General features: G+C 37.4%; 1 protein-coding gene across 1 annotated transcript; it reads right to left on the bottom strand.

Moving 5' to 3' along the window:
* Positions 1-5,738: 5,738 nt before the first annotated feature.
* Positions 5,739-8,197, bottom strand: LOC104610896 (Pollen Ole e 1 allergen and extensin family protein). The gene is made up of 2 exons (XM_010277741.3): positions 7,964-8,197; positions 5,739-6,183 (listed from the first exon to the last, which is right to left on the bottom strand). Exons 1-2 carry the CDS (start codon positions 8,109-8,111, stop codon positions 5,900-5,902), a joined length of 432 nt encoding a protein of 143 aa, XP_010276043.1. The 5' UTR covers positions 8,112-8,197; the 3' UTR covers positions 5,739-5,899.
* Positions 8,198-12,699: the final 4,502 nt, after the last annotated feature.

Here is a 12,699-nt window from a genome sequence, read left to right as displayed (position 1 = left end):
GTATATACACACTAGTTTTCAAAAAGGAAGCAAATGGAAGACATTATCTACACCGCCCCACCATGATCACACTTAAACCTCTCTCTCTCTCTCTATCTATCTCTCTATCTATATATATATATATATAATTTTGGTAAATTGGAAATTTTAATTACTAAAAATTACATGCTGAAAATTACTGATTTTGGTAGTTTAATTTCAGAAATTTTTGAAAATTAATTATCGAAATCAATAATTAATGAAAAATTGATAATTAAATAAAATATTAATAAATACAAATTTAAAAATTGATATTTGTATTTCAATAAATATAAATTTATTTTTTACACTTTTAATTAGTAATTTTGATATTATCAATAATTTTAGTGATAAGTAGTTATTGATATTTTCAGTAATTTTGGTCAATTTATTAATATCTAATGATATTATCAGATAATAATTAAAATATTTTAGTACTTTATTTTTAGTGGAAATTTAATTTCAATAAATATAAATCTATTTTTTATTTTTCAGTAATTTTGATATTTACTATAATTTTTTAGTAATATTTAGTGATTTTGATAATTTAATTAATAAAAATTACTGATTTTGGTAATTCAATTTAGTAAAGTTTAATTATATAACCTCCAATTATTCAAATAAATAATCAAAAAAATTAATAATTTTCATCAGTATTGGATACTATATTTATAATTTCCATAATTATTGGAACTATATTTATGGGTTTGGGGGTGTTATAGGTTTGGGGAATGACCGTCCGAGTAGGAATGGCAATGAGTAGGTTCGGAGCGAGGATCATACTCCTCATCTCACTTGGTCAAGGAGGCTAACGAAGGGAAACTCTAATGAAGGAGAGAATATCTCTCTCTCTCTCTCTCTCTCTCTCTCTCTCTCTCTCTCTTACTAATCCCTACTAAGGCAGTCTCCATCCCCATCCCCACTTGATCAAGGAGATCAAATACTCAATACTCAATAGAGATGAGGAAAATTGGCATCCCTACCCTCGGGTTGTGTAGCCCCATAGAGCAACAAGTTCTAAGCCCAATAAACCCTAACATCTTTTTTCCCATGTATTGCATGGGACCCATCTAGGACCTGAATCCCCAAATTGTTAATTAAAAGTTTATTTTCAGCAAGGTATTTATTTAAAATAAAGGAAGATTAAAATTCAAATAATATTTTAAATATATTTTCATATATAATATAAATAATATTATATATTTAATATATATAATCAAGGTCAGGGCGGGGTGTGGACTTCACTCCCTATCCCCGTCCTAGTCCCCAATCGAGTATTCCTATTATAATTCTATCCCCACTAAGGCAGTCTCCATCCTCATCCCCGCTTGGTTGGGGAGGCCGAATACTTGGCGGGGACAGGAAAAATTGATATCCCTACCCTTGGGTTGTGTAGCTCTATAGAGTAATAAGTTTTAATCCCAATAAACCCTAACATCTTTTTTCCATGCATCACACCGTGGCCCATTAGTTTTAACCTATAACATTGTGTTAGCATGTGCTAGTTTGAGAAGTAGACTGATTTCCTGATTTTAGCAGCCACAAAATACGAGAATGGAGGGTATCTTACAAGGGAAAATTAAGATTTAAAAATATAAATGAACTTGCATGTGACATTTCACGTCACAGATAGAAAGTATCTTTTAAGTCTAGTGGAGTCTGTTTGCAAGGTATATTTAAGTCTATTTTAGAGCCTTAGTCACCATTTGGTTCGAAGGAATAGGGGTCTGGAATTGGATCGGAATGGGTTATTCCAATTCCAACTGTTTGGTTGGGTGGAATCGAAATCCCATTCCCATTCCCATTCCTGTTGGAATGGCATTCCCCTATTTGAGGGAATGGCCATTCCCTGCCCCTCCCTTGGGAATGAAATCTCATTCCTACTGGTTTTAATTCCCATTTCCATTCCTGTTTGAACCAAAGGATTATGGGAATAGACCATTCCGATTCCAATTCTGATTCCGACTACGAACCAAACGGACCCTTAGTCTTTTATCCTTTTTTTTTTTGCCTCAAGGGCTACATGAGAGGGGTAGCCCATCCCCCAACCCACTTTAGCAACCAGCCAATTGGCACATTGTGTGTGCTTTATCATAAAAAATAATAGAATACACCTAAGTGTCTGTTTGGTTCATGACCAGAATTAAAAATGGCATCCCTTGGAATCAAAAAATCAGAATGGTCTTATTCCCATAGCATGTTTATTCAAACAGGAATTGAAATCAAAATTGGAATCAGCTGGAATGAGATCACATCCCTAAGGGAAGAGAGGAATGGCTCCCTCAAATGGTTCAAACAGGAATTAGAATGGGATTCCAATTCCGCCCAACCAAAAGTTGGATACTTGGATCTGATTCCAATTCCATACCCCTATTTGGCTATTCCCATGATCCAAATGGGCCCTGAGAATTATATGTTCTCTATGTTGAAGCATTTGCCTTGATCCATAGATGCTACAAGAGTTGAATTGTTGAAGTGAAAGTACTTTTTACAGAAACCTAACTTGAATGCTCCATGTGCTGGTTGAATACATTTGCAATGTGGACTGTAGTTGGAAGACTAATACCCTTAATTAAGGAAGCCAATGGGTCGGGTTAAACAATAAACCTGGCTTGACCCGATCCTACAGGGTTGGGTTACAGTCAGGTATATTCAGCTTTAGGGGCAGGTTAGGGTTTTGATTCTTTGATGTGAGTCTGGGTTCGGGGTCATGATACGCCTGTATATACATAGTATTCTTATAATTTTTTGACTTCTAACTCCATAACTTTAAGGCTATGTTTGGTTTGAAGGAAAAGGTAAGGAAGGGAAGGGAAACATAGGGAAACCTATACAAGGTTTTTCTACATTTTCCTTCCTTTCCCTACCTTTTCCTTCAAACCAAACACAGCCTAAAGTTTAAGATTTCTTTATATATTGATTTTGGCTTTCTTTTTTTTTAAGTGGAAAAAGTGACACCTTAAAATTTATAAAACAAATTCTTAATTTAAACTAATGTTTTTTTAGTTTTTAAAGCATGTTCAAAAAATACAATTGAAATGTTGTGGGTTGGGTCAATATCGAGTTAGACCCTATAGAGTCATGTTGGGTTCAAAACCATTTTTTGTTGTTGGGTCAGGCTCACTCGGGTTGGGACATTGGAGGGTTGGGTTAGGGTTGAGGCAAACCTGTCCCATTGACATTAGGGGTGTAAACGGATCGAATCAGGCAATATCCAAATTCGAATCCAATTAAAAAAATTCAATATCTGAATTTGATTCGATATTCGATAGATATTGAAAATTAACATTCGAATTCAAATTCAATTAAATATTCAAATATTCGATTCGATTTGAATTCGACCAATTAATTATTTTAGGCAATTAATAAATATACAAAAAATATTTTATTTATATAAATATATAATTTAATTATTATACATATAAATTATATAAAATATTTAAGTGTTTTATATATTATATATAAGAATTAAATAATCAATCAAATTCAGATACTTATCGAATCAAATCTATTCAAATTATCCGAATTGGATTCAATTAGGTCATATCTCGAATTCAAAATCATATTTTCAAAATACTATTTACACCCTTAGTTGACATCCCTACCCTTAAGAGCATTTTTTTTCTGTGTAACTAGAAATTTCACAGCTGTTGGGATATGTATTCAGAAGCAAGTATTGAGCAGTCATGGATTGTTTGGTGCCAATTTGAAGTGAATATTTCATTATTTTTTTTTTCAAATTCCACTAAACCACAAAGATTCTAGATGTTTAATGGGCCGAAAAAAGGAAAATGAGTCCCCTTTACAACTGGAAATAGCTTCATTTTAGATAGTAAACTACTACTCTCAAATGAAATGGAAGCCACAATCAAAATGATTTTAGTCCTACAATCCTTGTAGCTTCCACCCCCCGTTAATTAATTTCCTGAAACTGAATTAAAGGAGAGAAAAAAATAAACATAATAAAAAATCTTCCAATTTTTTAGAGAGGATCAAAATATCACGTTTTATATGAGTTATGGGTACGTTGAAGCTAAGTGTACTGCAGAAAAACCGGTAAACTGTAGCCGAATATCATCTTATACCATAAAACAGAACAGAATAACCAACCTTGTTCCAAAATAGATTACAACTAAAGCTGCATTTGAAAATGATGCAAATGGAGTGTAAATCCCGGTTTAGGATAAATTTGTACTCTGATTCACTTTTGCCTTGTTTGGCAACATTACATTTATGTATTGACAAATGACAGACCAATACATATTTACATTGATAATAAAATGTAAAAGTACAATAAAAAAGAAGTAAATTTGCATTCAAGTGGGCTTTTGATAAAAAAAAAAAAGGCATATGCTTTATTGAAATTCATGTTTGCATCCATTACAGCTAAAAGTCTATTTGGTAAGAAAGTAAATTTGTCAGTGCAAAACTAACCCAATTTGCAATTTATATGAACTGTTTTACACTCTACATGCCTAAAGGTTGTCACTATAGTTTCATAAACAAATGGAAAGTTATGGAAAATTCAAGGAATTTTGATCACATTTATACAGTGGCATCAAGCCATCTAAAATTTCTTTAACTGAATTGAAGAACACCTGATGTTTACCCACTTCTTTGTTCTACTCAAACCTTTGATTCTGTGTGTATGTTTTCTTTGCCTGCTAAAACTAGTTAAACACAGAGGCAACGGACTGCCTTGTCATTGATATTGTTCTACTCCTCAACATCATAAGAAATGCACATTATCTGTAGTTTAAAAAAAAAGCCACTTTCTGTTCTTCCCAGTTGTGAAAAATGAAGATTGAAAAAGGGGTGTTAGTGGCAATGACAATTTGACTATCAATTGAAAGACAATGAATGTGGCATGAAATATTTGATTGTCGATGCTAATACAAAAATGATTGTGGATGTTTTTTATTTTCTTTTCTTTAACTCAGTAGTAGCAAGGCAATAAGTGGTAGAGTCGGTAGCGTGTAAATATTGTGGATGGACGGGATCAAACGGTCCTGTCCACGATAAGATATGGTGTTATGTTATGTGTGGACGGTCCCCGTCCACAAAATAACGTAGACAGGGATGGGCCACACCCCAAGTTATCGTCCACAGTATTTTCTCGTGGATGGCCCACACTACGGTGTCCACACTATGGTCCACACTCTCATTTTATTTAATTATTTAATATTTTTTAAATTTTTAATTTTTAATTTTTAATATAGTTTTTTTAATTTTTTAATATTTAAAATAATATTTTTTTAATTATTTAAAAAATGCAATTGCTGCCTACATATTAATTTATTGATGTCTTTTTTCAATTCATTTACCATATAAAATGCAAAAATTAGACATTTATGATCCACTGTGTAGATTTCCCAGAAAATATATATGAGATACATGGAATCAAAAAGTGTGGTGTGGACCTATAAAACGCCATCGTGAGTATGAACTGGTCCGGTCCACAAAATCTATCCACAATTCAGAACAGTTGTGGACTATGGTGTGGTATGGATTGGTCCCTACCATAGGGTGTGGTGTGGACCAATCCACACCCACCAATTTCTCATCTATAGAACACCTCCTTAATATCTATTAGCACTAACATCAGCCCAATTCACAAGCTCCACTGTAAAACATTCAGAGAGGTTCGTTTATCAGTGTGTAGATCAACCATTTGGTCTGAGGCAATCAAGTTTCACATTCACATTGAGGTATAGAAGAAGTAAATAAATAGAATCTTCCACTTTCATGACCAAAAAGAACAGCCAGTGACACAAATTATGAGGATTCAACATTCCCAATAAACATTATCTCATCTCCTGCCTGATTTCATATCAACATGATTTTCTAATATATTATATATTTATGTATAGTAAGGCATAATTTAAATGCAGTACATAGGAACATTGACTGGCCTGTAGAGGAATGGCCTGACAGTATGAGAATAACCTGAAGGATGATTGTAACCGAACTTGACTGCTGAATGGGCATCACCTTGATGGATACAGTGTTCATGAAAGCTGCTGATAGACCTTGCTAAGCATGTTTCCCAACGGTCACTCTCAGGCATTGTTTCTGCTACTGTGTATATCCCCTTTGCATTCGTGAATGCCTGATAATTGAGCACTTCTCCAGATTTCGTTATGCAAAGAACAGCTACCTCTGCGCCTGCACCAAACAAGAAAATGAGAAACAGATGAAACCATGGAATGAACCATTTTCAACCTACTAATTCTTTGGTAAAAAAGATGGGGGTGCACATGATCTACCAGGTTTTCTGAGGTCATGAGCAACTTAACTAGCCAATCATGTTATCACTTATTGATTATTAAACACAGTTTTTGGCTGGAATTTCTGTGCAATCTGCATGACCATGGATCACACACAAGGAAAATAAGACATTCAACACAGCATGACAATTAACCTTGAAAATCTCGTGCTAATAGATGTTCCTCCTTTCCACAAGAAAAATTGATACACTCTACAGTAGCCTTGAAACTCTTCCTAAAATCACCATTGTCAACTTGTTTATAAGTAGGAATATCAAAGTCACAAACCCAAGAAATCTTGGACTAGACCCATCATTCCTCAAAGATGTAGTCAGACCAGAAAGACAATTCCTAGAAACATCAGATTAGTAAATTAACCATAGTCCCTTTTGTTAAAATTCGCTCTCAAAATCATGACTAGATATGTAAGTCACCCTGTGAGGAAGGATGCTGTACCATGGGAAGTAGGTAATTACACTCCCAACTCTGACAAGGAAAACCATGGATCAGATCTCCTCAATTGCCAGTGCCTGACATCATAATAGTACACTGACTATAGTCCCTGCTATCAACATTTGAACCTCAAATGCCTGACCCAGGAATTCAGAATATAAACAATCCCCAAGACAACCAAGCTCAGCTTTGTCTAGAAAATTATTTCCTTTTGTTTCAAAGAGAAACCCAAGTTAAATAAATAGCTTCCCAAGAGGCTGACCACCGACCCCAGGTCTCACTTTCTTTTCCCCTCTTTCATAAGTTAAACATGAAAGTTATCTGCATACAATAATAAAAACAATCTGACAAAACTCTTGTAAGACAATTACAGTGATATGTAGCCTGCAAATACAATGTGGACTGTAGGGGCCTAGGAAGAAGCCACTGGACTTGGTAACCTCAGAGTCTTAAGTAAAAATTTGTCATAGATAAGGAGATCCCTAAACTTCATTTGCACACCAATTTTAAGAAAATATTATTATTTTAAATGAACTCCCTATATACAAAATAAGAAACTTATATCATTTTCATCCACTTGCCTCTACTTCTTAGTTTGTAGACTATTTTCATCCACCTTTTTAGTTGGTAGATGCATTGCCTGTTCCCTCATGCCTCTTCTTTCCTTGAAGATGCATTTGCCTGATTTCCAGCATTTATAGACTGAGTATCGACAGTCTATAAAAAGGAAAACCAAGATGACAGAAGTTGAAAGGAAGTTCTCTTAATTGTACAATTAAAACTATTAGCACACATGATGCCTAGAAAGCAAAATCAGAAGATGGGTTTTCATCCTTCATGTATATGCTGCCACTCATAAAACAAAACCTGTACATAACCATCCAATTTATAATCATAATAACATAACAGATGGAACTATAACTTTTCCGCTTAATCACCATAATATAATAAAAAATAAATAAAAGAACCCACCAACCCAGTTATCTTCATGATCAATTTCAAAAACGCTTCTTAAATCCTAATCCACCCACATCTCAAGGTTAATACCGAAACGATCATTAATCAAACAATAGTTCAATTTCTAGCAAAACTCATGGCCAATTACAAGGCAAACGCCATAATCCAACAAGAGGATTTCATCCAAATAAAAAACAAACAAATAAGACGCAAAAGAACAAATTATGACTGCAAAATATGGCGAATATGAGCGCATGCATTGAACTTACCTTCCAAAACATGGTCTTCAGGTCCAATAGTAGAATCCCCGCAGACATCACAGACAACTCTGCCACGGATTTCACCTGTCCAAGATCTCACACCGGATAGAATCATTAGGAAGCAGAGACCCATCAGAATTCTCTTTTCCGTCTCCATCTCTGTGGTCCGAGCCTCCGATTCGCGAGATTCTAGACCCCTGAAGATGGCTCTATTTTTTACGGTCAGAGAGACTTTATTCACACCTGGTTTTACAGTTTTGCACTTCTACTTTTACTCTTTTTCTACACTTGTTTACCTACGGAGCGAGCATCTGCTAAGACGATCGTTGTACAAATTCCTGCGTCTGCCCTCTAAACTGTCGGTGACTCACAGTTGACTACTGCTAACTGCTTCTATTGTGTGGACTGTGGATGATCTTAGGTAAACCAGGCTCAAACGTCGCATCCATAGCGTTCACAGCTTAAATCAAGGGCTCGTTACCAGAGCGATGTTTTCTGCAAGTGCAAATTATAAAACCCTCCCCTCATTTTTGTAACAATTTATAAAGCTCCCCTCGGTTACTTGTCGTAAGTCGTAACAAAGACATTGAATGCTTTCAACTTAAAAAAATGACTTGGGAACTACCCTATTTAAAATCTTCCCTTTAGTACTCTTAACATTAGATGATTAATATCAAATTAGTACTTGAACTTTTAAATATGTCATAGCAGTATTTAAACTTTCAAAAAGTGTTAGGTTGGTCCTTATCGTTAATCGATCATCAGTTATCTGTTGAAAATGTTTAAACTATCCTTCAAAAAAGATATTGTTCATTATCTTTTACCCTGAGACTGAATCAGTTATCTTCAAAGAAAAAGAGAGAAAAAAACATGAAATATGATAGAAGGAAACAATAAATGAAAGCAAAGAAATAACTAGACAATAATGTATTTCATATCTAAATGTAGAAGACAATGACTTCATTAGTCTAGAATCTCAAACACCTCAACCGGTTAATCTCAAAGGTAGAAAACAATGAACAATTTCTTCTTTTGAAGGGTAATTTTGACATTTTCAATAGATAACTGAGGGTCGATTAACGGTAGGGATCAACTTGACACTTTTTAAAAGCTTAGGTACTGTAGTGACATGTTTGAAAGTTCGGGTACTAACTTGACACTACTCCCAAAGTTTAGGGTACTAAAATGAATTTTCCCTTAAAATTTTAACACCTTACCCTTCGTTCCTTTATTTTGCTGAATAAATTTCAAAGCTTTAATGGTATATCTCTTAGGTGTCAAAAAAAATGGCAAATCTCTAAAATTGATTCATTAATTTCTATTATTTAGAAATTGTCTTAAAATACTTCCAAATAGACTATGGGAATAGATCATTCTAATTCAGATGCTAAAGAATTTTCATTCAAATTCCAATTCCAATTGCAAACCAAACAAACTCTTAGAAAATTCAGCCATTATCAAACAATCCCCTAAATTATAATCCTATCCATCTTAATATTGGATGTCAATTAGTGTACTTGTCCTCTTGGATTCGGCCATTCATATACCTTACACATACATAATATGTAGATCAAAGTAACACATTTAATACCCTAAGAATGTTTTTGGTTTGATAAAAGAATAAGGAGAGAAATAGAAAGTCCAAGGAGAAATAGAAGACCTACATTAATTTACTAATACCACTAATGCCAATGGCTCCCGGGCTAACAGATCAAAGAGGTATTGGCTTCTAGAATTTTTCTTTACTAAAATACCCCTCATCTGAATTTAGTTCATCTCCATTGAAAGGGCAGAAAATATAATTAAAAGAATATCATTAGAATTTTTCTTTACCTCTCATTAAGTCTCACATTTAAGTCATTAAATAAATCACATTCTCTCTCATTAAATCCAACATTTATACTTTTGTTTATCATCTTTAAATTCCACTAATAAAATACACAATAAGTATTAATAGAATGAAATTTTATATTTTTAAAATAAACATAGAAGTGAAATCATATTTTTTATCTAGGTGGTGGGTAAGTAGTTCAACCATTTAGGTCAAATGGATAATTTCATGATGTTATAAGTAAATGATACAGATTTAGGAATATAAAAAATACTTTTGTTTATCATCATTAAATTCCACTAATAAATCCATACACAATAATTATCAATAGAATGAATTTTATATTTTTAAAATAAAGATAGAAATGAAATTGATGCGGCACGATCCGGGCACTCCTAGTTGGCTGCTGACTGGCTCCTCGCTGGCGACAGACGGCACATGAGAAGACGAAGGTGAAGGATTCCCGGGGGGTTCGCCCGGCGGAAATACTCCAAAGCTTAAGTTAGAACGCTAGGGGGAAAAGCAAAGAGTGTAAAAAGGCTAAGAGTGTAGGTCGCGCTAGATCACTAAGTTCTCAAGATTAGCTCAAGAGCAAGTAAGATAATTCAATTTTAGATGAAAATCCGAGAGAGTCCTCTCCCCTTCGATTAAAGGGCTTTTAACCGCCACTGGACTCCTGTCGCAACCGTTACCTACCAAGGCTGCGCATGTGATCGTTACAACGTACTACCCGCTTGAATGAGTGACACGTCCCGAAGGGACAGGCACGCCACCATCTGTCGAGAGACATGGGCGCAGACTGTCAAATGGGCAGGGACTACGCTGTCAATCGAGAGACGTGGTGCAATCTGACGGGTACGGTCTTGTCAGATAGAAGCTTCTTGATAGTGTCGCGTTACCTAGTCGCGAGCTACTTTGTAGCAAGCTATCCTGTCGCGTAGCGAGCTATCTTTGAGCTACTTTGTAGCGAGCTCCTAGGGATATTTCGAGGTGGCCCTCATCGAGATTGTCTTTGGAGCAGTTCTTCTACCTAAGTGTTGGAGCGAGCTGATTACCCTAGCTCGCGAGCTGAAATAGTCTTGGAGTATTCCCTTCTCAGTAGCTCGGGGGACCTGGAGCTCGCGTTGTAGCGAGCTCCCCCTACAGTGAGCTATGACATGGCGAGCTATTCTACAGGCTCGTTACTTAGTTGCAGTCAGGCTGTGGTGCTGAGTTGCTGCTCGTGCTGAGTCAGGTCCACGTGTCATCGTCTCAATGGGTCGGGTCAAATCATCCTCCATCAATTGCTCCCCACACCTCAGGCTAAGAGTGCTACCTTAGCGTGAGGAGTTCATGAAGTGTGACGGGTTGATTTGACCGAAGTTCAAACTTGATTGACTGGTCATATTAAATGTGTGTGCGGGAATCAGGGGATTTCTGACTTTTCGAATACCGAAAAATGTGCTGAAGCGGCTCTTAACTCCGGATGTCGTGCAACCGCCATTACCTCAATCATGGGAGACGTGCAGCCAGTCACATTTCGGTTTCAGAAGGCGTGTGGTCAGCTTGACTGCAAACCGTCATATCTGCCTCAATCTGGGCCGTTGATTCAGAGGCACAGTGACTATAAATAGGAGGGCCCCCTAGGCCTCGTTTTCTTTCATGCTATCTTGTTGTCTTCGGATTCTGAGGTCGCGCATCCATCTAGTCTACCCGAGCTCTTCCATTCACACCGTTTCATTTTTTCTCGGTGAGTCTTAATCATTCTATAAATCATGTCTGGGTATCCATACCATGCTTATTCCTGGGATGGTAACCAGGACGATGACCCCCCCTCGAGCTCAGGGGGAGCTTGGGAGCAGGTTCCGGAGGCTCGGGAGACCTCCGTTGATGTGGCCTCTACTTCTCGGGGGAGGGAGCCCAACACCTTCGGCCCCTCCTCCATGACGGTGGAGAGACTCAAGTCTCTAATCCGTTACTTTCACCTTCCCGGGGACCTCCTCTACAGTATCCCCACTAGAAACTTTCCCTCGGAACATGGTCCCAACGATATAGTGATTTTCCAGGAACAGCTCGGGGCTGGCCTGCGTCTTCCCCTGCACCCTCTAATAGTGGAGGTGTTAAACCATTTCAACGTCACCATCGACCAGCTCCATCCCAATGCCATCTGTAACATGGTTGGGACCATTTCATTGTGCTATGAGTAGTGTCTTCCCCTTGACCTTGATATTTTCGCTTCTATTCTTTGCATCAAGAATGCCACTCCTGGAGCTCCTCCGGAAAGGCGTTTTTACTACCTCTCTCCCCGTCGCGGCTATAAGCTCCTGTACGAGCTACCGAACAAGATTCCTGCCTGGAAGCAGGACTATTTTGTGGTTCGTAACCCTGAGGGGTGGCCCTTCCCAACTTCTTGGAGGGGCGCCATCCAGGACCCCAGGGCCGAGTTGGACCCTGAAATTCAGAAAACGATGTTGTCCTGGGCATCGGTAGGCTTCCTTTGTTCAGACTACTTGACCAAGGAGAAGCTCGCGCAGGCTGGCCTGCGTCCGGGTAGGTTGCCTTTTTAGGTCGTGTAGTCCCTTGTAAAAATATCATGTGTATACATATGCTTTGTGTTTTTTTTACTGGACTAATACCTTGTGGTCTTTTGGCAGCCATCATGTCTAGTGTTGATGTGCGCCGCCTTCTTTCGAGCAACCAAAAGCACAAAGTGAAGAGGCCGCGTCCTGACCGAACTCCCTCCTCTAGGGGCACTGAGTTCGAGTCTGCTGAGCCAGACTTTACTTCTCCACCACCTGAAGTTCCGCTACCTCCATCTGAAGGAGGTGCTGGTGGAGGTAGCCTCAAGGAGGGCGAGCTCCCGCAGCAAGGGGTGGTTCCCCCTGGTCCTTCCATCCATTTCCCTACCCGCGGCTCCCGATGGGGAACTGGGAGG

Source organism: Nelumbo nucifera, chromosome 1 (genome assembly GCF_055504915.1).
Source record: "Nelumbo nucifera cultivar China Antique chromosome 1, China Antique-T2T, whole genome shotgun sequence".
Lineage (NCBI taxonomy): Eukaryota > Viridiplantae > Streptophyta > Magnoliopsida > Proteales > Nelumbonaceae > Nelumbo > Nelumbo nucifera.
This window is presented reverse-complemented; position numbering and strand designations above follow the sequence as displayed.